Source organism: Chaetodon auriga, chromosome 14 (assembly GCF_051107435.1).
Source record: "Chaetodon auriga isolate fChaAug3 chromosome 14, fChaAug3.hap1, whole genome shotgun sequence".
Taxonomy (NCBI): domain Eukaryota; kingdom Metazoa; phylum Chordata; class Actinopteri; order Chaetodontiformes; family Chaetodontidae; genus Chaetodon; species Chaetodon auriga.
Window position 1 is genome coordinate 8,200,236 of NC_135087.1, and position 24,056 is coordinate 8,224,291.

The 24,056-nt window shown below is 43.4% G+C and overlaps 1 protein-coding gene across 1 annotated transcript; it reads left to right on the forward strand.

Moving 5' to 3' along the window:
• The first annotated feature begins 1,243 nt into the window (after window positions 1–1,243).
• Window positions 1,244–23,327, forward strand: LOC143332032 (nardilysin-like). Its single transcript, XM_076749257.1, has 32 exons — window positions 1,244–1,285; window positions 1,935–2,169; window positions 2,737–2,980; window positions 3,644–3,725; window positions 4,601–4,754; window positions 6,032–6,105; window positions 6,283–6,378; window positions 6,572–6,694; window positions 9,264–9,321; window positions 9,995–10,068; window positions 10,327–10,396; window positions 11,046–11,123; window positions 12,280–12,400; window positions 13,814–13,872; window positions 14,154–14,208; window positions 14,302–14,406; window positions 14,827–14,950; window positions 15,322–15,408; window positions 16,600–16,719; window positions 16,845–16,896; window positions 17,277–17,427; window positions 17,819–17,946; window positions 18,115–18,277; window positions 18,492–18,523; window positions 18,794–18,932; window positions 19,030–19,077; window positions 19,162–19,214; window positions 19,937–20,020; window positions 20,260–20,350; window positions 20,803–20,919; window positions 21,810–21,899; window positions 22,006–23,327. The coding sequence occupies exons 2-32, from the start codon at window positions 1,970–1,972 to the stop codon at window positions 22,219–22,221; spliced, it is 3,288 nt and encodes a 1,095-aa protein (XP_076605372.1). The 5' UTR covers window positions 1,244–1,285; window positions 1,935–1,969; the 3' UTR covers window positions 22,222–23,327.
• Window positions 23,328–24,056: the final 729 nt, after the last annotated feature.

Here is a 24,056-nt window from a genome sequence, read left to right on the forward strand (position 1 = left end):
TGAGGATGAGACAAGTCAAACTGTAGTGGGAGCCAGGGCGCCTTCATCTGTCCCCAGTGTCTTAATATCAGCTCAGGTGAAGGCTGGACTTGATGAATTAAAGGAGGAGAGGATGCCAAGTAAAGCCATTAGGATACAGGAACTCAGGCGTGTGTCTGGCTCGCCGGTTGTCATGGTTGCGGTGTTTATCACCTCTTTCTGCCGACAGAAGCCCAGGGGCAAATCAGATTGGCTTCAGACAGAGAGACAGAGAGCTGGTGAGTGAGGGGGAGGACATATTGGCACAGCGGAGGGGTGAAATGCCAACACGCTGCAGAGAGGAGGCTGAGGAAGGGCATTGGACAAATGTCAATGTGGCTTATTCATGATAAGATTTTGTTTTTAACCATTTGACTGCGATTTGAGGTTTGAGATACAGTATATTGCCGGTAGGATCCAGCCAATCCATCCCCTTTTCTTTACTCACCTGAGCTTAATTCACATGTTGCTCAGCTTTTACTCAAGTTTTTGCATGTTTTAAAATAAACTAAAATGTTCACCGCTGGTTTTTTGTCTTTTATTTCCATCTGTCTTACTTGGATGTCTCAGTGGGTCATTTATAAATATATTAGGAGCATTAATAAATTTATACATTTTTGAAAGCCTTTGAAATTCAATGAAAAAACACAGACTGGCAGCCTTTTAATAGGAGCAAAGGAAGCATCTAAATTTTTGACTACCCTCAGAAATCAGGTGTTAAATTTGCCCAACATCCCCCGTGGCCTATGCCTGCCACCTAGCGGCCCCTAAACCAATCATCCCTGCTTGGAGCCTTGTACAGGTGCATTAAGAGATGTGTGGGGTGCAATTTCCATGCAGCACAGTGACTGTCATGTGGCTAGCTGACAAGACAGCTCCCATCTATTTCAGTTCTGATCGGTCCTATTGGCTGAGGAGATTTAACAGAACGACCAATTATGACATTTACCGGCTATGACAAGTGGTCGGTTGAACACTCTCAATCTAGCCGTCATAATCATGAACAGATGGCTAGCAGCTGCTCGGTACATCCAGGTGGCTACTTGTCGCTGCCGCTGTCCCGTCCCCGCAGCTATTACAATGTAACCACTCCTGACTGAACGGCGCACACGTGTTAACGCGCAAGACACGCCTCTTTAAGTTTAGAACCAATCGGACGGCGGCATGATCGAGCGCCGAACGTTCCCAGCGAATCACAGCGCTGCTTGTTGGGCAGCCGCTCGTATTCGCATATGTCGAGGCCCTTGTGCTGTCAGCAGGGAGGAAGGTATGGATACATTGTTGTCGCACCGGCTTCGTGAAGTACTTGTTAAAGTTTCGCTTCGGCTTTGCCTTGAAGCAGAACACTGACCGAACCCGCCGAAGCTCATTTTAAAGAATATTCGTTGTTGTTTGTTGACATTAAATTCTTATTTTAGCCCGTAGCACTCATTTTGTGTGTTATCTTCCTGTGTATGTAAAGGATACTGGAGTCAGTGTTGCCTGTTTTTAACGTGGTTCCTGGTGGTCTGTGTTGAGAGTTGTGCCCATGAAGAGGTTCAGGTTTTGGTTGGGGTCGCCTGGCTGGGCCGTATTTTAGCTGACATCGAGCTGAGTAGGGCGAAACACCCAGACAGCCTGTGAATAGCTGTATTGTGGGCGCTGGCTGGCTGGTGTGTATGTGTGTGTGTGTGCGTCTGTGTGTGTGTGACAGTTCAGGTTCAAACCTATAGGCCTCTTCCATAGACAGGGTCTTGGTTAATCTGTGTTGTTTCGGTCCCTTTGGTTTCTGAGCTTCTTATTTTGCCATACTCGTCTGTCAGGGACGGTCTTCATCATAGCTGTGTTCAGGCTGACACGGTGTGTTGCCGTGCTGAGGAGTAAATTAACGGTGACAGCGAGCTGTCCTGTTGTTTATGGTCGCGCCTTGCTGTCAGCCCGCAGTGCCAAAGTCCCATCATCTCTGCCGAGGATGCCGCAGACAAACAAATCCAGAAACGCCCCAGCGTGTGACTCCTCGGGCTCGGTCCAAGCAGGAGCCTCAGCAGAAGATGCAGACCCCGTGTCCCGGGAAGAGAGCCAGGCTGCAGGGGATGCTGGAGGAGGTGGAGGAGAGGACAATGTTGGAGACAGCGAGATAATAAAGTCCCCCAGTGATCCTAAACAGTACAGGTAAAGAACACCTCTACTGCACGAGTTAAAATCCAGATTCAAGCTTTTATACCAGAGGTGGCCATTCTCCTGAGTATTTCCGTCATGCACTGTAGCCCTGCTGCATGATTTATCTCCTCTATTTTACACTTTATTCTCAGTCATCGTTATTAATATTATTTTACGTGCAGTGATACACATGTGAGGATACTGTTTTCTCAATTTCATGAGCGAGAAAGTGCTGAGAAAATGACCCAGATCCACTAACCCAGATCCAAAAATGATATCGAGCCTCTCTCCCAGCTGGATCAGTACAGTATTATTGTAGTTTGATCGGATGATTTCATGCTATAAGCACACACCAGTGCCTGAGGCCTCCGCGGGGCACACACACACACACAGAAATTTGCTGTGAAAAAGCATAGAATAAGAGTCTCAGAGGATATAAGATGCAGTCTGCAAAGAGAAATTTGATTGAACGGCCCGTTCAAAATAAGAAAAAACAGTTAAAGCTGTAAAACTCAATGAAACAACACCGTTTCTCAAAGCTGTCTGTGATGTTTAACCTGTACACTTTACTCCCTCCAGGTACATCGTGCTGGACAACGGGCTGCAAGCTCTGCTCATCTCAGACTACAGCGGCCCAGCAGCATCCGGAGACTCGGACTCGGAGGGAGAAGATGACGATGAAGAGGAAGAGGAGGACGATGACTCTGGAGATGAAACAGGGGACGAGTCTGAACAAGAGGACGACGATGAGCAGGGAAGCTGTGATGGTGAAGAAGATGATGACGATGAGGGGAAAAAGAAGAAAGGAAACGCAGAGAAACAGGTACCATGAGAAAGTTTTTCATGTCGCCCTCTATTTCTTTTTAAGCAGACTAGATGTGTTATATTTCAGAAGAGGAGAAAGATCTGGAGTCATGTTGAAACTAAAGAAATCAGATATGCAGATGTTATTAATGCAAAAGGGTACAAACTGGAAACTATAGTATCATGATTGGGTATGAAAGGGGCATCCTCGAAAGGCTCACTCGTTCACAAGCGAGGATGGAGCGAGGTTCACCACTTTGTGATAAAGGATGTTGATACATGGGCTGAGGAACACTTCATAGAACACAAATATATAGTTTCATTGTTAAACAAGTTAAACAATTCTCTAAAAAGCCAGCCAGCAGTGTAGTTTTGTAGCAAACGTTTATCAAACTGGAGTAAATAATGCATTTGTCATGGACTATTTTCAGCTGCAGATGTGGTTTGAGCGTTTACGGCAGCAGGCTGACGTTCGTAGGATTGACTCAAAATAAACCTCAGTGTTCATGGTAAAGAGGGTCACCCCGGACAACAATGAAGTTCCGTGGCACACAGGAAAAAGCTGCTGGTTTTGGTCTTGTGATAGAATTCACTGACAATAACTAAAACGTAGAATACCATCACCTGAACCTTTAAGTGTACTGCAGGACTGAAGCATAAGTTGATACCCTGTGTGTGTCAGTCTGCAGCAGCGCTGTGTGTTGGAGCGGGCAGCTTCAGCGACCCCGTTGACCTCCCTGGCCTCGCTCACTTTCTGGAACACAGTGAGTATTCAGCCAGAGAGGATCAAGTCTTTTCATTCAGAAGGAACTTCTCGTCTTTGCTTGGTCAAGGGTTAATCCTCCCATAGATAGTCTTGCATTGGTTTCTCTCACCTATCAAGTCAAGTCATGTTTCATTTGCATAGCCCAAAATCACGAATGAAAAATTTGCCTGTGCACCGTATGTAAAACAGCCCACATCCTGAGACTCTTTGCCTTTGTCTGGATTTGGACAAGGAAAAACTCAGCAACCATATTTAATGCATTCCAGGAGTTATTTTGCTATTTTAAATTATTTAGCATAACCTCTTTTTCTTAACCTGTTTTGTCTACTTCTACCTCAGTTAATAATTTCTGACGTTTCCCAAAATACCCTCCACCGAGCAACAGACAACCGACGGGAACTTGTTGCGTTAAGGATTTTTTCCGGTCCAAAAGAAGCAAGAGTTGCTGTCTTCTCTTGAAATGCAACATATCTTCTGAATTGCATTCCGGTCCGCTGATGCTACTGTCAGTGGAGAAATTGTTATATCTGTCTCCTCCACCGATATGATTGTTGAACATTGTTTCTAAACGGTCTGTTTGCAAAGAAAGCCTCATTCTTACAGACTGTCATCAAAACTGTCACCAGATGTTAACAGCAACATTTAGAGATATCTATTACCGCTATATCTGGAAAAATACTATCAAATTCTATTGCAGCTCAGCAGGAAATATAATGCCACACCGTCTGTGTTTGGCCAGCTGTCCAGATAAAAAGAAACTGGAAATGCAAGACGCATCGCCAAGTAGCTGTTGTGGACTTTTCCTTTATTGTTTGATTTACACTTGGTTTTCTTCTCTTCTCTCTCCCTTACTGTTTTTGTGTTGTGCCCCAGTGGTGTTCATGGGCAGTGAGAAGTACCCCTCAGAAAATGGCTTTGATGCTTTCCTCAAGAAGCATGGTGGGAGTGACAACGCCTCCACCGACTGCGAGAGGACCATCTTCCAGTTTGACGTCCAGAGGAAAAGCTTCAAAGAGGCCCTTGACAGGTGAGAAAGGATCAGAGGGGTTTTTCTTTTGTTTTCAGAGCAGGTGTTCTTAAGAAGTGGACTTCTTTTGCCTTTATTGCACAGTTACAGTAAAATGATTGACAGGAAGTGAGGGCGAGAGAGGGGTATGACATGCAAGAAAGGTGGCCGGCTGGAATCCAACTGGCAATGGTTACAACCTTGCAGCCTTGCAACTTATGCTGTCAACATTCAGGTACCAAGGTGATCCCAAGAAGTGGACTTTTAGACAATCAAAACAACAACAGATGATTCAGATAAAGAAACACAAGAACAAGAAAAGGGGACAATAAACTTGTTAAAGCACTTGCATATTAAACCATACTAAAGACCAATTAAAGGGTGATATCTCTTAACTACTAGCTTGTTACTAAATCATGTTGGACCATTAAAACCTAAAAAATGTTGACTAAATCACTTGCTAGGAAAAATCTCCAGTGCAGGAAGTTACTGTAATGTCACAAGCTAGTAGGTGGGAAAATGATATAATATAGAAATATGTGATTAAGCTAATTTAGCTGAGGTTAAGTCACTTATGCTAGCTAGGCTAACATTAGTAGCATAACATTTTGTAATTTGTGTTGTTTTTTGAGAAATAAAAAAATGAAAAAATGTCCCTTATCACATTGTTAGTAAGCAGCATTTAAATCAACATGTCATGTCAAACCTAGCCCTATTCCATTTCTACCCTTTTAGCTCACTCCTCAGTTAGCAAGCCAACGTTAGCTTTGTCAGTTGGTTCAGTTAGCAACGTTATGCAACAGTTATGCTACACTTGGCAGTTGCCGGGTATACATTTTTAGTTCATTTCTTTGCAAGAATTGTTTTGTGTGGTGTGACCTGTTTTAATTTAGTGGTTAGTAAACTCATTTTAATTAAGTTTGAACACACAAACTGCTAATACAGCTTGTGTTACCCTGTAGACTATGACCTGGAATATTAGCTGTATTGAAACTGCAAATGTTTTTAATCATACTTTTTTTATTGCTTTATTTAAGTGTGCTGAAATTTGTGACCCTGTCAAAATACTATGAGACAAGCATTTCTGCCAATGCCTATCAAATAAGGTATCTGAGTGGCAAAACAGCTGAAACTAATGTCTATGATGGGTCACAGGATATGGTGCAATCAGCCGCCCGCCATTCTGCTGTTGTCTGTGGTTTCCAGTCTACGTCTGATTGTCTCTGTCTGACCTGTGTCTTATCTCTGGCTGCTATCTGGCCCCTGATTATAATCTCTCTGTCTTGTCGCCCTCTTAGGTGGGCTCAGTTCTTCATCTGCCCCCTGATGATCCGAGATGCCATTGATAGGGAGGTGGAGGCCGTTGACAGCGGTGAGTCTTGGTGCTTCTGCGCGTCACTCGTCCATCCTGAGACATTACATTTGAGCTGTTGTACTTGGAGTTAATCTTTGCATTGCTGGGTTCTCCTCGTGCAGCTCTTTTGCACACCAATGATCGCTGTCTTTTTCTTTCATCTCAAGTCTTTTTGTCTCTCCTTCTGTCTTTCAGAGTACCAGCTGGCTAAGCCGTCGGACTCCCACAGGAAGGAGATGCTGTTTGGCAGTTTGGCCAAACCTGGACACCCTATGGGCAAGTTCTGCTGGGGTGAGTTGGTAAACACAACCGCTGGGACACATAATACACGCAGGGCCTCCTTGGGGTATATTCAGCAATAACAAACAGGAGTGCTGAGACAGATGCCAAGTCTCCTTTTCTTGCTGATATCCCTGCATTTGTAAACCATTTCTGCAGTGTTTTTAGTTCTAGTGAATTGATTGCCCACTTGTGACAACACCAGGGAATGCCCAGACACTGAAGGAGGAGCCAAAGAAGAAGAAGATCAATGTCTATAAGCGGCTGCGTGCCTTCTGGAAGAAATACTACTCTGCCCACTACATGACTCTGGCTGTGCAGTCAAAAGGTTAGGAAAATCTATTACATCAAGAACTAGTCCATTAGTAGATTGATGCTTTCATACAACAAATGAACTGATTCATTGGAAAAAAAAAAAAACAATCTCTGGTTTAATGGACAGATAAAACATCATTTGTTGCAGCTCTAATAAGGATCCACTTCATCCATGTTCAGCCGACTGTGCTCAATTATTCCCGAATCAGCTCAAATTGCAATCTCTCTCAAAAACAAAGTCATATACAAATTATCCAACACATTTTTTCAAGCTTTCGCAGAAATTATTATACAGCTAATTAACTATTGCATACAAGTAAAATGATGAGTGGTGTTGGCATTTGTGCTGGGAAAAATCATCCTTTCCTGTCGAAACCTCTGTTGCTACTTAAAGTGGTAATCTCTATGATATCCATCCTGGTTGATGTGGCAAATGCAGTTTAATACTACAGGTCACATTATTCTGGAGGCAGCAAAACAAAATATTGTTGTATTAATAAAGAAGTCAGGCAATAACTGGCCTTTGATCTGATTTAATGCCGCACACGGCATGAGTCTGCGAACAGCAGGGCAGAGTGAAACTGAAAGGAGTTCGTTACCTTGCTGAGAAATTGAAGTTGGTTTGCAGCCTGTCGCCTGCAGCTCTTCTTTCTAACAGCTCACTGTGGCTGCTCCTTCTTGTTCCATTACTCCCTGCAATATTTCAAACTGATCTGCTGTCAAAACAATCGTAAAAATGAGCATTGTCTTGTTTTGTAAACGCAGTTTTTGATGAACGATAGCGATAAGTGCTATGAAAAACACTATGCATGTCATCTGATTGCCTCATAATAAGAGTCAGCTCATGGTTCGCCAGTTAAATGCTTTTAATGTGAAGGTGCAGCAGAAGGAAATTTTTGGTTTGCATGAGCAAAAACTTTATGCAGAATTTACACAGAGGTAGACATCCAGTTCATAATGCTGCAGATAGATAAAAACTGCATTCCTTTCACCAGTGTGCCATAGGCTCAAACACCACCATGTGACCCCAACTGGCAGTTGAGTGTGACTCAACAGACATTAATTTAAATAAAAATCTTCAAGACAGAAACTGGTGTAAAGTGATGCAAATTTGTCATGATGATTTCTGGATACTTTAAAACAACAGCGTTTATATACTACCAGTGTTTCACTTGGGAGATGATGCTGCATTGAACTACTAAATAATAAACCGTGTAGAAATTGCATGACATGACATTTAACAGCTGTTGTCTAAATCTTCAGGGAAATGCCGCTTTGAAACAGCATGAATTGATTTCGGGGGCCCTAACCACAATGTTGACATATTATGACCTGATAAAGATGGTGTAGCATAGTTGCAAACACTTGCTTTGTAGACACACAGTGGATGTGAAACAACATCCATTTAGAGTCTTTTTTTGTGTGTGTGTGTCCACCAAATATAAGTCCAGCGCTCACTCTGCTTCTGACTCAGTTTTTGGTCTCCACCAACTCCTGAGGCAAATATCGAGCTTTTCAGCTGCTAAACCCTCTGTTTTCACCAACTAGTTGCTAACTCTGTCTGTCTGATGTTTGGTGCAGGGCAGGTGGGTTTTAAGAGCTTTTCTGCTGAAAACAAGATGGACGAGAGCTGTGAGAGTGAACCAAAGCAATAAAGTTGGAAGCCATAAACCAAAAAAAAAAAATGCTGAAAGACTAAAACGCTCACTGGGAGACGCTAATTTCACTTTACACATAGCCATTTGATGCATTGTTGGTACAGAAATTTTAGCTTTAAGCTATTGATTTTAAGATTTCAGTCACAGTTTATTCTGTGACACTCGTGGTTAGCCATAAAATCGAGTATGTTTCAATAACACGCCCAAATCCATCCACTTCACACAAGTATTGATATCTGTAACCAGAAAAACTCACCTTGAGCAGCTTCTTCATCCGATTACTGCACAGCCAAACAAACTGGGCCGGAAAGAATCATGTTGTTTTATTAAAGAATGAATTCAATAACTGGCCTTTTTCCATCATGCTGTGAGCATTCAATTACGATCCGATCTCATGCTGCGCTGGGCAGGAGTGCTTTTCTTCAAGCAAAGAATGCTTACACAAAGAGAAGTGTTCATGTGTCCAAAACGTGACCTTATGCGAGACGGATCCTAACTTCATATCGACGCCATTGTTACTGTAGGCATTGACACGCCTACTGTGGGAGAGCGCTCGGTAAACAGGGAGGCTTTCATCAATGAGACAGAATCATAAACAGTAACACTGAAATACATGCATCTTTTTTTTTATGCCTCCCTTGTGTGTGTAATTTGACACAGGAAAGAGGGACTCTGGCAGCTACAATGAAACTACTATGCAGAATTTCACAATCTAATGCAGCACATTGAATGGCTATTGCAGAAAAACTGACCATAAATAGTATCCAAAGCAAAAACAGGACTGGAGCCTTTCATTGCTCCGTGATACATTTTTGATGATACTGCACAGGCTCACGCTAAACCCAGAGTTATGAGTTTTCAGCCAGAATTATTGAGACGCACTCCAGCTCTAATTTCTCCTCCTTCACTCGCTCTGTCCTTTAGAGAAGCTGGACACTCTGGAGGAGTGGGTGAGAGAGATCTTCAGCAAGGTGCCTAACAAGTGAGTATTGGAGAAGAGGCTCTCAGTCACCGTGATGAGGTGCCGGTGTGATATAGATTGAGTCTGAATATCCTGTGAGACTCTGCTCCAATGTAAATGTCAAGCCTCCCTCCTTCTCTCTTTCGGCTCTTTTTTACCTCCCTTCATCTCAGGCGTGTGGGGTTTTTTTTTCCAACATTCCACACCTGAAAGGGATAATTTCTCCCTCAAGTCAAGCTGAATTAGTGTTTTCTTACAGAACTCCACTTCTGTTTGCTTTATGAGTCACTGCGGCAGTTTTTTTTTTTTTTTAAGAGAACCAACATGCGTATCACTGTGATGGGAAAACCACATAACCTCCAGTTTTTAATGCCTTCATTCCAATTATGTAACCTCGTATGGTTTGATGAAATTTCTCTCATCTGAAAGCTTATGAAATATTCTCAAGCCTCTTTTGACTCCTTCAGATGAACTAAATTCAGTTTCATCAGGCTAAGAGCATACAAAAAGTCAACATTATGGAGTGACGCCTGGCAGAGACAAGGTGCTCTCAGCTGTTTTCTTAAAAAACATTTGATTCTTGCAGTTATAAAAAAGCATGATGGTTGGTTCAGGACATGTTTAGTGTGCCATAGTGGGATCGTTTAACTGATCGTCTCTCTTGCTTCCCATAATTCTGTTTTTGTGCCTACAGTGATCTGCCCAAGCCAGATTTCTCTGACATGCTGGATCCCTTTGACACACGAGCCTTTAACAAGCTCTACAGAGGTACCGATCAATCTTACTGCACATCTCTGAATACTGAACACATCTGGTGTACTCGTTCTGTAGAGCAGTGGTTCTCAAAACTCGGAATAAACCTGAGGGGTTTCTTCTAAACTCAGCTTTTTTCTTACTTTATTATTTTACCTCTCCAGTCCTCTGAAAGGTGTTCAAACAGAGCAGTCTGAGATGGAATGAGATGAAATGTGTTTTGGTTGAACTTAAGCTGGTGTTCATGGTGTTTCTCTGACTGTGTGCTTGCAGTGGTGCCTGTTAGGAAAGTTCATGCTTTAAATATCACCTGGGCCCTCCCCCCTCAGGAGAAATACTACAGGTGAGCTACATGCAGTACATGCACAGTACATTAGGATTGGGCGAAATGGTCGACATGTGTCCACCGGTAGAGATTTGGCAAGGCTTAAGTGACCCTTCAGTGTCTCTGCTGTACACTTGCATCAGGCTGTCGAATCCAGCTGCCACGTTCTCATGTGGCATGAGGGCGACATTTGCTGGTGGTAATGCACCTCTAAGCTGGTTTGCAAACCGCTGCAGAAGAAGAGAGTGAAATTATAAACACAGAGCAGGAGACATCCCAACCAACCCATGATGTGAGAGAGAAACTTGTCACTTTAAGCCATTTCTTAACTGAATTTACGCAGCAATTTCTATATCATGATATATAAACTGTGATTGAAGATTTTAGCCATATCTCCCAGCCCTACAGTACATATACAGCTCACATGAATGCAGAATTGGACGTAACAGACCGTGCTGTCCCCTCACTTGGAAGAAATTGCATCCACTGTTTGTTTCTCTCTTTTTGTTTTTTCTCCATGTCCCCGTCTCCTTCCCCCAGAGTGCTGCCTCTTCATATAAACACAGAATTAGACCAGCCAAAAGATACCATGCTTTGCCTTGATTGTAGAGGGATTGCATCAATGTTTTTTGTTTCTCCTTTTCATGTTCTTCCCTTCTCTTTTCAGAGTGAAGCCTCTCCACTACATCTCTTGGCTGATTGGCCATGAAGGCACAGGAAGCATCCTCTCAGTGCTCAGGAAGAAGTGAGTGTTATTGCCTCTGTCTGTTTGTTTTTCTGATTCGAGGGCACTCCAAAACCCAATTAAAAGGTCTTCAATTTGCTGGGTATACATGAGCTTTTTCAAGCTCTGAGCGAGCCCTGAGTGTTAGAGCCCAATCTTCAATATATACACTTTGCCAGCCCACTCGACGATGTGATTCATACATTCTCACCGCTGGATGTGGTTGTACAAGAGCATTTCAGCCTCTCGTTGCTAAGTGGCAAAGTGATTCGCCAAACCCTCTGTCGTCCCACAGTACCAAGAGCTCATCCAGTAGTCCCTTTACCATCAGCACCACTTTGAGCGTTTGATAGAATATTCCAATTTACTGTGTGAGCTGTTTTCAATTGTTGATAAATGACAACAGTGAAATTTGAGTGTACTCTGTCTCAATTCCCAGTCGAAGCAAACTGCTGAGGCAGTAGAGTGCTTGTTTTTACCGAGTTCAGACAATCACAACGTCAAGGGCCGAGAGGCTGGTTTGAAATGGGGCCATTGTTGTCCCCCTCAGTGCAACCGGGGAGCGGTCTGTGTGTTTGTGCGTCCATCACAAACTGTTTTGATCAGTCGCCTCCAGTTTTAAAGGACCATGCCAGCCTGTTTTTTTGAAGGTTTTACTACATTCTGTATACAACAGAATAAATACACCACGCTTTTTTCACGCATTTTTTTTCCCCACCACTGGTTTCAGCTCATTTCAGTGCAGCACGAAAACTTTCCGAGATATAAAACTCGCTCGGTGTCATCCATCACAGTCAGCATCACTTCCACTTGTTTGGTAATGCGGTGCAGACTTTTCAAACCGACCTTTGCCTTTCAGTGCATCATCATACCGCTAGAACATTTCCTCATGCAGATAAAAGCAGACATGATGTTCGCTGTGACGGATTGCCCAGCTCAGGAAAGTTTGAAATCTCTGCAAGTTGCTTTTCATTTTTAAATGAATGAAGAGCTGCACGCAAGGCGGGACAAACACATAACAGAGTGATACGTGTTATTTCTTGGCTCTGGGATTGTGAGAGCTTTACCGTCGCAAAGGGACCACAGAAGAGTTGTCTGCGATCAACATGAAGTGACAGATTTTCTGCTATTGCCCTGCACATATTTTAGCACTTAATGTGTGTGTTTATGTCTTTAGGTGCTGGGCTCTGGCTTTGTTTGGAGGAAACAGTGAAACGGGCTTTGACCAAAACACCACCTACTCTATCTTCTCCATCTCCATCACCCTCACCGATGAAGGTTTCCAAAATTTCTACCAGGTAAAGAAAATTCTTTGGCTCTCCTTTCATCCTCTGGATACACAGAAACACTGCAGCCTGAGCAGGAACCAGAAACAAGCAGCAGTTTCACACGTTCATCCTCAGTTTGTAGCTCATCACCCAAAACACTGCTGTCAGATCTCAGAGACTCAGTGTTTTCCTCGCATGTCAGTCGATACGGTGCAGACTTTGAGACGTTCACACACTTGGAAGCGGTGTAAGTTGACGTACGCTGCGCGGACCCAGCTGGCCTCTCGCCGTGTTTTCATTAATACAACAGGTCATGTTGAGGAAGCAGTCTGCGTTATCAGTTGCCATGACAATGCTTGCGCTAATCAGGGAGGCAGCCGGCGATCATTCAACGGGAGGACTGTTTTCTAATCTGAAGCACTTATGTGGAAAAATGTTTCAAGTCAACAAACTTGCGTTGATAGCTGCTGTATAAATGCTGCAACGGCCTTGAGGATGCTGTTTACTGTGATCAAGAGCACTTCATCACTTATTCTTTCATTCAGAGAGGGCGAACGCGGAGTTGTTTGGATCACAGGGCGCTTGTTTTCTGACTTTTAGTGAAGGGCGCCAAACACAGTTACGTACGGCATGCACAGCGGGCCGGGAAGTGGCATACTTTGGGTATTTTGTTAGCAGAAAGCACACCCGAGGCTCACTTGGTAGCAGGTTAAAATAGTAAAATACACAAAAGTAATGTGATGAATTTGGCAGGGGAGGCATAAATGCAAGTGAGTTTGAAAGGTTCAGTTTTCTTTGGAATCGTTGGTCTATTGTATTTTCATACATTTTTAATAGCTTATTTCACCTGTTGAATTGTAAACCTTGAGCACTGTAAAGGTGCAGTTTGACGCTCGTCCACTTTCTTGATTGACACCACTCTGACGTCTGCACGAAGCTGTTTATACTCTGTGACGTTCACCTTTGCATCCACAGCGATGATCACGCCATACCTCTCTTCCTGTGCTCTCCTCTGACAAACCGCTGGGTCAGGACTGAGGACCTTGTTGTTCACGGTTAATAATTAGCACTCTGTATTCACAAAGGCGGAGGTGACATTTTCATTTATATGTCTGAATGTGTAGAAGGGGGCGAATGAAGACGCACATTACTTCCTGTTTAGGATTTAAAATGAAGACACCTTTTTTTCAAATGATTGTCGTCGCTCCTTCTAATAACTGTAATCAAAGGACAATCATCAACACGATTGGCAGCTTGCATCAGTGCAATTGTTGTGGTTTCTAAAACTTTACAGTACATTTCACTTAACCGCCGTCAGTGATAGCGAAAAAAGAGGCATTTCGCAGTGATTTACCAGTAAAATGAATTTTGTAGTGATTCATTAAAGCTGAGGGACTTTTAAGTTATACCATCTAATTTCTGTGCGTCTGTGGTCTTCCACAGGTGACTCACCTGGTGTTCCAGTACCTGAAGATGCTGCAGACACTCGGCCCACAGCAAAGGCACTCACACACACAGTCTCACAAAACAGCACAATGAGAGCCACAGCTTCTATACTCTGTCTGTCTTTTTGTTAAATCGTAGGGCAGGAGGTAGTTAATACTGCACTATACTGGATACTGACAGGTTAATGTTCTGGGTCTGTTTGTTTGTTTGTTTATAGATTTATTATTTTTGTTTCTGTTATGTTCCTTAATCAGTCTTAAGTGTGGATGTTGTGACATCCGAGCTCCTGTGTGGGATGAGTAAAGTAATATTTCATTCTGTTTGTTCGTGCATTCAGAATATATGAAGAGATTCAGAAGATTGAAGCCAACGAGTTCCACTATCAGGAGCAAGTAAGGATCCAGATATTCAAGTGCTGCTGTTTTTTTCCTTTTTTTTTGTTTGTTTGTTTTTTTAACCACTGAGAACGAATTCCTCTTTGTCAGATTGACCCTATAGAGTACGTCGAGGACATCTGTGAGAACATGCAGCTGTTCCCCAAAGGCGACTTCCTGACAGGAGATCAGCTGATGTTTGAGTTCAGTCCAGAAGTAAGTAGTTCAGTAGTTCGGGGAGTGAACCAGTTCAGGATTTTATTCTAAAAATCCTATGTTTCCTTTTTTTAGATAAAGATGTTAATGAAACAGGTCACTGAAAAGTGGAAAAATATGGACATCTCTTCTGTCTGATGTGTGAGCGATGTTAAAGCTTCATACGCCACAAATGTGCTCGCTCGAGCTGCCGGTGCCGTCTTTGATTGGTGTGTGTTATTTTGCATCAAACATTAGGGTCTAATTGTGGCTTTGCATATTTCAGTTTTGCTGCCTCTTATTGTGATTGACAGCTGGAATTGTTCTCACATAAACAAGTAATTTAGAAACAAAGAAAAAGACCAACTCTGCTCTCTTTGCTAAAAACTTTATTTGTGTGTGTGTGTGTGTGTGTGTGCGCGTGTGTGTGTGTGTGTGTAGGTGATCGGTGCAGCTTTGTCCCTCCTCACCCCAGAGAAAGCCAACCTGATGCTGTTGTCACCAGAACATGAGGGCCAGTGTCCCCTCAGGGAGAAGTGGTTTGGCACACAATACAGCGTGGAGGGTGTGTTTCTCTGCATGCGTGTGTGTGTGTGTGTGTGTGTGTGTGTGTGTGTGTGTGTGTGTGTGTGTGTGCTTGCTGTCATTGTAACAGCTCCTTCCCACAATGTAGGCATTCAGTGAATACATTGTCTTTTTCCCCTTGTGTGGTGATATTCAGCCTGATATAATGCAGGCAGCCAGCAGTAGAAATGCCAGCATTTATCTCTGTCTTTTGAGATGGCAAACAATAGTGTTGGAACAGCATTTAGATACAAAAAAAAGACCAAAAACCAATATTTCATTTTTGTTGGGATAAAGTCTTTAGGTCACTCAATTCAAAACATGAATCTCATCCGTAAATATTTCTTTTGTGCTAATTTTCCCTTGGCGCAGACATCCAGCCGGAGTGGATGGAGCGCTGGACGGGAAGCCTGGAGCTGAGCGCTGACCTCCACCTTCCTGCTGAAAACAAGTTCATTGGTGGGTGAATAAACTGCACTTTTTTTTTTACACTACGGGCAAAAAAGTGGGCTGTTGCTGCACAGCACATCTGACATCTGAGACACGTCCAATGTGCTGATCATGAGCATGACTTGCTCCAGCAGTTTGTAATCAGATACACAATACAGATCCAACCTGGAGGAACGGAGCATTAACCTGTTACCTGCTGCTTTCTGGGCCTCCTAGAATTTCTGCCCAATTCAGAGGAACACTTTGCAATTTAAGACCTTTTGCTGTCAACCCATACAATGAAAAAAAAAAGAAAGTTCATTTTGGCTTTGCTGGTCTTCATGTGCATGGAGGAACTGATTTCATGTATAGTGAGCTACATCAGAGATAGCAGAGATATTACTTTTTTTATTCCACACGTTCTCCTTCCTTACCAAAACCTGTTGCCTGCATTACCCACAATGCAACTCCACTGCTGACAGTTCAGTCGGAGATTCAGGTGCCTTATGCTAGTCGAAGCTAATGTAGCCTCGAGCCGCTAGCAGAGGACTGGTACGATCACTTCTTTCTAACTCTTTTCTTTCACAGCTTATTTTTCCAGTTTGTACTCCTCAGGACCTGTAAACAGACTTTGACGTATACAATCTGTGAAATAATAATAATAATAATCAGCCCACTGGTGATGAGGATAATGTGGTTTTCTCACACCTTTCTGTAACATCACTGAACCAGCTCCTGTAATATACCACTGACTAAAATGCCAACCAACTGTTATTATAATTAGAATATTAATAGCCCCAGATCCTTCACATTCTGCCCAAGTCCAGCTATCTTTGCTAACTGCATCGATTGGGCCAATTGGAGTGCGTTAATTAAAGGTCAGGATTGAAACTCAAATGTGGCAAACTTGGCAAATCTGGTCCAATTGTGACCAAACTTTCTTGGCTGATGCATTTTGGATATGTGACCTGTTCTGTAGATTTTGAAAGGCCACAGCACCACATTACCAATTCTGAGTGTGGAGAGATGATGTGTCTTCACTTATTGGCCCAAGGGTTGCTGAATGATTTATTCGGGTGGGGGGACATCTTTTACAGTTTTGACAGCTACCTGCAAGTTTATCCCAAACTGGACATATTGAGTTGTTGATACTCAGACATTATTTATGAGATTGTACCGAGCAGAATTATGATGTTTTATTGTTTATGTGCATTTGTTCAGCCACTGATTTCACCCTGAAGCCCTCTGACTGCCCAGACACCGAGTTCCCTGTCCGGATAGCCGACAGCGACAGGGGCTGCCTGTGGTACAAGAAGGACAACAAATTCAAAATCCCTAAAGGTGAGATGTGTGCGAGTGTGTGCGCCTGCACTGTGTGCATCATTTAGCATGCAAGATGTTTCCATAAAGACTTGACGTATCATTAAGGGGGTGTTGACACTCGTTTGTCCTTCTTCCTGCTGCAGCCTACATCAGATTCCACATAATCTCTCCTGTAATCCAGCAGTCTGCTAAGAAGTGAGTTCAGGCTCAAATGTGACCTTGTGGAAATCGTGTTTGTTTTTTGCTGCAGCGCTGATTAACGTCTCTTTTTTTTTTTCCACTCTTCTTTTATCTCATCCCCTTTTCATCGCTTCAATCCTCTATTTTTACTTCTCTCTTACCCGCTGTCTTTCTGTACATCCATTTCCTCTTTCATCCTTCTCCTTTCCGTCGTCTCTCTTGCTCTTATTTGTTGCCGTCTCCATCTTTTCTATCTCTCCCGTCTCTTTTACTGCCTCCATTATTATTGCTCTCGCTTTTCCCTGCAACTCATCCATCTCACCTCATCTCCTCTACCTCTCCCTCCCTTTTTTTATCTCCTCCTTTCTTCTTGTTTTCCTCGCCTTCCTCTCCAGTGTGGTCTTGTTTGACCTGCTGGTCAACATCCTAGGCCACAACCTTGCAGAGCCGGCCTATGAGGCTGAAGTGGCCCAGCTGGAGTATAAACTGGTGGCCGGTGAGCACGGCCTCGTCATCAAGGTCAAAGGATTTAACCACAAATTGCCTGTGAGTGAGTGCATCTGGAGAAACTGCACATGCGGAAAACGACCACTCATGTCTACATTATCCAATAAATATGCTGTTTTACATTAACCAGAGAGCTGCAGAGAGCAATATCAATCCTCTAATTTACATCTTGGCAAAAAGCAAGTGTAGTATATTATATTTCTTAAAATGTGGCACTGTTCCTCTAAGGTATCATATATATATACAACTACTTTTGCTACTTCTTAAACCATTTTCAGGCAGTTAAAACTGCCCGGTGACATAATGTCATGAAGCACAGTCACGTATTTATTCTGGACACAAACACACACCGATGTTTTTTCTTTGTCTTCGTGGATGATGATGGTGGGGATTCTGTCTGTCTGCCTTTCTCCCTCATATCTCGCCTCAGCTGCTGTTCCACCTGATCATTGACCATCTGGCTGATTTCTCTGCCTCCCCTGATGTCTTCAGCATGTTCGCGGAACAGCTCAAGAAAACCTATTTCAACATCCTCATTAAACCCGAGAAACTCGGCAAGTGAGTTGTTTACCCTCTCTCCGTCTTTTTTGTTTTCCCTCTGACATTTGCATCCTGCTGTCCGGCTCATCTTAAAGTCTGTGATGCCTTCTAGTGGTGAAACGTGTGACAGCCCCGAACGGAGAGAAAACCTTCTCTTGTCCTCTTTTCCCCTCTCGCCTTTCTCAGGGACGTTCGTCTGCTGATCCTGGAGCACTCCCGCTGGTCCATGGTGGAGAAGTATCAGGCTCTGACGGCCGGTCTGACCAGCGACGAGCTGATGGAGTTCAGCCAGAGTTTCAGGGCCGAGCTGTACGCTGAGGGCCTGGTTCAGGGCAACTTCAGCAGCACTGTGAGTGGACGGCAGGCAGCACACACACACACACACAAGTAGATTGATTAACAATGAAATAAGCTGATTAGTTAATGATTACGTTAATGCTCGTGTCTTGCACTTGCCTTGAGTGTACTTGACATTGTTCTCATGTTTCTCTGATTTCCTCTCCTCGCTCTCGCTCCCTCTTATCTCTACCTGTTCATTATGCTTCATTGTGTTTTCTCCACAGGAGTCAAACCAGTTCCTGCAGTATGTCACAGAGTAAGTCAGCTATTACACTCAATGCGCTCCCTAATGAGAACACCAGTACTATACAATCAGATGGATCTGTTTGCCTCATACACAGTAATTTCCATTAGCTTCAGTTGTTCCGTCCACGATTCCACTTTAACCGTCTTCCCTTATGCTTTTTCCTTCTTCCCCCTCTTTCGTACGTTCATCCTCCCTTCCTTCCTCCTCTCCTCCTCACCTATTTTGTTCCGTCTCCCCTTTCCGTCCTCCCTCTCTGTCCTCCTGTTTTTCCTCTGGTAGAAAGTTGCAGTTCTCCAAGCTGCCAGCAGAGGTGCCGGTGATGTTCAGGGTGGTGGAGCTTCCTCTGATGCAGCACATCTGTAAGGTCAAATCGCTCAATAAGGGAGACGCCAACTCTGAGGTCACCGTCTACTACCAGGTACCGCGCCTCAGACGGTCATATCTTTAATTTTTGGAGCTTCATTTGTTTCACGCTCACTAACTCCCATTTTTCTTTCTCCCCTCTTGTTATCTAGTCTGGCCCCAAAGCCTTGAGGGAACACACGCTGATGGAGCTGTTGGTGGTGAGTGCTGAAGAATTGTGTTTGCTTCCCTCCATTCATTCTGTCGTTCCTCCACGCCTCCTCTAACTTGTTGTTGTCTCTCAGATGCACATGGAGGAACCCTGCTTCGACTTCCTGCGGACCAAAGAGACTCTGGGGTGAGTGTTGTCATGTTCTCAGTAACATTTCCTCTCTTCTTTAAGACATCTGGGTAAATTAAAATATGACTTTTACCACATTTTATCTCACCCACGGTATTAATGATCATTTATTTACTACTCATTTGAATTTGTATATGTTGCTTCAAAAAGAACATCCCTTTTGTTATGTGGTCTTGAATCTGTCTTTATATATGAATTGTATTACATCTTTTTGTTTGAATTCTGTTAAATATGTGAATTGTTATTAGTATCATTAAGTTACTACCTTTATGCCCCCCCACCCCTTTATAAATTTCATTTTTTTCAATTCTTTTGTCATTTCCACACAACTTATTTATGAGCACGTGTACTTCCTGTTTCTGCCTGCGTGTCTCTGTCTTTATTAAGGATTATTGTCGTGCTCTCCAGAAGAATAAGCATGTGCCGAGCTCGTTAAGAAACTGGAGGACTTTTATTGAGCATGTCTGAAATGTGCAAGTCAGTCACGATTAATCCTGCACTTAACTGTTCCACTTCCATTTCTCCTGTTACATCCGACATGATTCAATTCCAGATTGGTTTTGTGATAGAGTGCAAAGCAGCGAGTGTCGGGACAGGCGGCGTATTAGCTTTTGGCTAATGTAATGCACTTTCTCATGTAGTTATTCTGATCTGCCTCTGCTTATCTGCTCCTCGCCATCTCTCATCCTCGCTGTCTTTTTCCGCGTCTCCCTCCACAGGTACCATGTCTACCCCACCTGCAGGAACACCTCGGGCATTCTGGGTTTCTCCGTCACAGTGGAAACACAGGCCACCAAGTTCAAGTGAGTCTGCTACGCAAACGTAACCTTTCATCCGCCCAAAAGCAACATACGATTTATCTTAAGTGCTTTCCCAAAACCATGGTATAATTTATCTTACTGTTCACCCAAAGCCGAGCTACAGTTTATCTATCCGGTCCCTGGAAGGAGAAGCGGGAGGAACTGATAAATGACTAAAGGAATCAAATAAACCCTATAGCCTATAATATATCTCTTACCTCTCATGAACTTTTCTGTCTCAGTACCGAGCTGGTGGAGTTAAAGATTGAAGAGTTCTTGGCTTCATTTGGGGAGAAGCTCAATTCGCTGACTGAGGAGGCCTTTAATACTCAGGTCTGTGTCTGTGTGTGTGTTTTAGTTTGTGTATTTGTGAGTTTCCCATTGTTATGGAAAAGCTGAAAAGTTGCAGCAAATGCTCCATAAAGCCTCCAGAAAGTTTGAGAAATGTCAAAAGTTGCTCTTCAGCTTACTTTGGTGGTTTAACCCTCTGAACCCCAAACAGTTTCTGGGCGGTTTCTGCTCCTGTCACAGTTTTACTCACTGTGGGTGCAGTTTTCACGCCAATATATGGAAACAGTACAGTCACGGCTGGATGGAGGGACAACTCAAACATGTCTTTTATGCAGAAAACAGTAATAATGCCATAAATCATGAAAAAGGATGATAAATGATCGTGGGGTTCAGTGGGTTAATAACACATGTCCATCTAACACCCAGCTGCTCATTCAGATCTGCTGCTGTTGCGTGTGATAACCCTGTGACCTCCGTGTGTGTGTTCTGTACAGGTGACTGCTTTAGTGAAGCTGAAGGAGTGTGAGGACACACACCTCGGGGAGGAGGTGGACAGGAACTGGGCCGAGGTGGTCACACAGCAGTATGTGTTTGACAGGCTCAACAGAGAGGTGAGGACAACACACACACGCAGACATTACATAGACTTTCATTCATTTCCTGGAGACTTAACCTTAACTAGACCCACTTCTTGTCAAACTCTTAACCTAAACATAACCGAAATACAACCTTACCCAAACCTTAACCCAAATGCAACATAACGTAAATTATTAAATGTTTGGGGGAAGCCCCTGAAATTTAATGATTTATGTTATGGGGACTTGCATTTCGTCCCTCTAAGGAGGACGTGTCCCCACAATTTGACAGTGTAAACAGATTTATTTATTTATAGTCCTCAGAAAGTGAGTAACACACGCACACACACACCCATCTTCAAATAGACAAATGCATGCACACTCTTTATGCTTTTGGGGTATTGACTCTGAATTCATCTCCTTAGTTCTAATCCTAACCTCCATCTTTAGCACAGAACTTTAAATAAACAGAAACGTCTACACGGCAGTAATGTCTCTCGCTGTTTCAATATTACTGCGTTCTCTGACTGTTAGTTGGCTGTATGTGCCTTGTTCTTCACTTTTTCAACTTATTTTGAAAATCAAACACAAAACCCTGTTTCCAAGTGCTGACAGCAGCTTTCCTGCCAACATCTTATGGCCAATTTCACTCCTAATATTGGCAAAGTAGTAGAAAAGAGCTTGACGATTACTCAGCATTGACATATTGTCGTGTTTTGTGGATATGTAATGGAAAGTGGTGGCAAACACACATGAATTTAAGTCCAATATTTACTCTCCACCTTCTTAGGCAAATATCCTACATGCTCGTCTTTCTCCACCAGCTAGAAACTTTGTCTGCCCTTTGCTGCTTAAACCAAACCAAAACAAAAAGCTAAAAAAGGCTCAGCAGTGAGGTGATGAATCTCTGTGGTTCCCTCACGCAGATCGAGGCTCTGAAGCAGATGACCAGGACCGAGCTGATCTCCTGGTACAAAGAACACCGAGGACAGAACAGACGCAAACTCAGCGTGCACGTAAGCAATGCCTTTATGTGTGTGTGAGTGTGTGTCAGTGCACGTTTAGGTTTTCTTTCACTTCTGTGTGCATGTAAAACACTAAATGCATCCCTGTCTCCTGAAGGTGGTGGGATTTGGTGCTGAGGAGAATGATGAGGAGGCTGGTGGTAAACAACAGGAGGGCAAAGCGGAGGATTTAAGTGGCTCTACCTACGGCGAGGTGTCTAAGCTCACCTTCCTTCCCGCCTCGCCCAAGATGGCGGGCGCCATGGCCATCATGGACATTCCCGCTTTCATTGAAGACCTACCCCTCTTCCCCTACCACAAGATACTGGAGTAAACTCAGACTGCGAGACAGACAGATGGCTGCGCTTTGGCTCTCACTGAGCCACGTTCAGGGACTCCGCCTCATTAGAGATGCAGGCGCTTAATGCGTGGAGGTGAAGGAAGGTTGAAACGGCTTCAGCTCCTCTCTGGACCTGGATTCTGTCTCTGGGGCCAAGCTGTAGATTTTAACCACACTGTGTGCATAAGCAACGAGTCTGGAAGTGAGTGCGTTTACATGCACCAAATGGTCTGGTTTTTGACCTTATTCCAAAAAAGACAATGTTCAATTCCTGTTTACATGCACCAATGTAATGACGAGGTCTTTCATAACATTTAAAAGTAGGTGTTTTTCTCTTTCTGACCAGAAATGTGGGTTTGTCTCTTGCGCATGCATCTCTGCTCCTGCTTTGCAAACTGTTGACTCGGCCTTGAGCTGACCGTAAACAGACAAGAGGCCGTGTGTCGCAAACTGTGGTAAAAACCCAACTGAGAGGCATTTTCTGAATGTGCTGTGTGCACGCTCAAAGAGTGCTCCAAAACCCCAAATAATATCTGCATGACCCTCACGTCTAAATCGGAAAACGGTACGTTGGGAATGTCTAAACTGAATATGACCCGTATCAAATTCAGAATATTGACATATTCGGAGTAATAGTAGGAAATTAATGTGCATGTAAACGTAGTCACTGATGGTGGCGTTTTCTTTTAGCTAACCGATAATCTCTTCTGCTTTCTCACACTCAATTATTTTATATCCTCAGAAAGCGAGAGTGTGGGAGCTCTCTGTCTGTTTATCTCCATCTCACACTGCCTGAAAATCTCTGAATCAGATTCTCATTTATTCTCTGAGCTCCGCTGCGGTAACAGCTCCAAATCCGTGTCTTTTCCACTGTCTGTGTGGGAGCCCAGATTGAGTTTAATAGCATTTAAAAACACAAATCAACTGTGAAAACTGCGGAAACGTCGAGTCCTTTGAACTCCACATGTGTGTGTATTTGAGTGACTGCGTGCTGGGGTTGAAGCTCTGCTGTGCACTACTTATTAGCCGACCCGGATCGTGTCATGATATGAAACTGTGCAAAGAAATAAATCAGTGAGTGATGAGTGGATGAATGAAGCAACGCACTGCAGAAAACACACTTCAACCTATCAAGTCGTCCTCACAGTGAAAGTACACTCAAACTACTGAAATGTTTAGACTGAAATTCACTTTATATTTTTAGTGCATTTTCCCCACCAGCTCAAGATAGAAGGAACTTACACTCACACTGTTTTGACATTGACATGAACCCAGTGTAAGACAGCGAGGTCAGACCTGTTGGCATGCTGTGGACTCAGTGTGGCACCAGCTCTTTTATTTCCAATGATTTCATTTATGTATAAATTGTACATTACTCACAGGCTCTCTACCCTCGTCTCCCCGAGGTAAAGCTTGTTGCAGGTGAAACTGTGTCGGGCTTGCGGCTGGTGACACTCGGCACTATGGAATGTAATTAAAAACTAATCCGGAGCCCAGCACAGCAGAGCGTGTTAACAGAATTGACTAATACGCCCGCAGGGAGGAATCATACTGCAGCAAAGTCTTCACCTGCAGTCGCCTCGTGTATAACGATGACTGTGCCGCGATGGGTGGCAAACCAGCTCGTCCACATACAAAGTACAAGCTTTATGCAGTGGTGGAAACTAAGTACATGTATTCAACTAGTGTACTTATACTACAATAATATACTACAAATATAGTACTTTTTACTCAATTTTACTACATTACGACAGCTTTAGTTACTTCTCAGATTGCTTGAGAAGACTCTTCAGCCTCTTTAGATGGATGAACAATTTTTAAAATCCTCT

Coding starts and splice junctions, on each gene's coding strand:
- LOC143332032 (XM_076749257.1), top strand. CDS start 1,970: ATGCCGCAGACAAACAAATCCAGAAACGCCCCAGCGTGTGACTCCTCG. Junction 12,401..13,813: donor GTTTCCAAAATTTCTACCAG/GTAAAGAAAATT, acceptor GGTCTTCCACAG/GTGACTCACCTGGTGTTCCA. Junction 19,215..19,936: donor CGGACCAAAGAGACTCTGGG/GTGAGTGTTGTC, acceptor CTCCCTCCACAG/GTACCATGTCTACCCCACCT.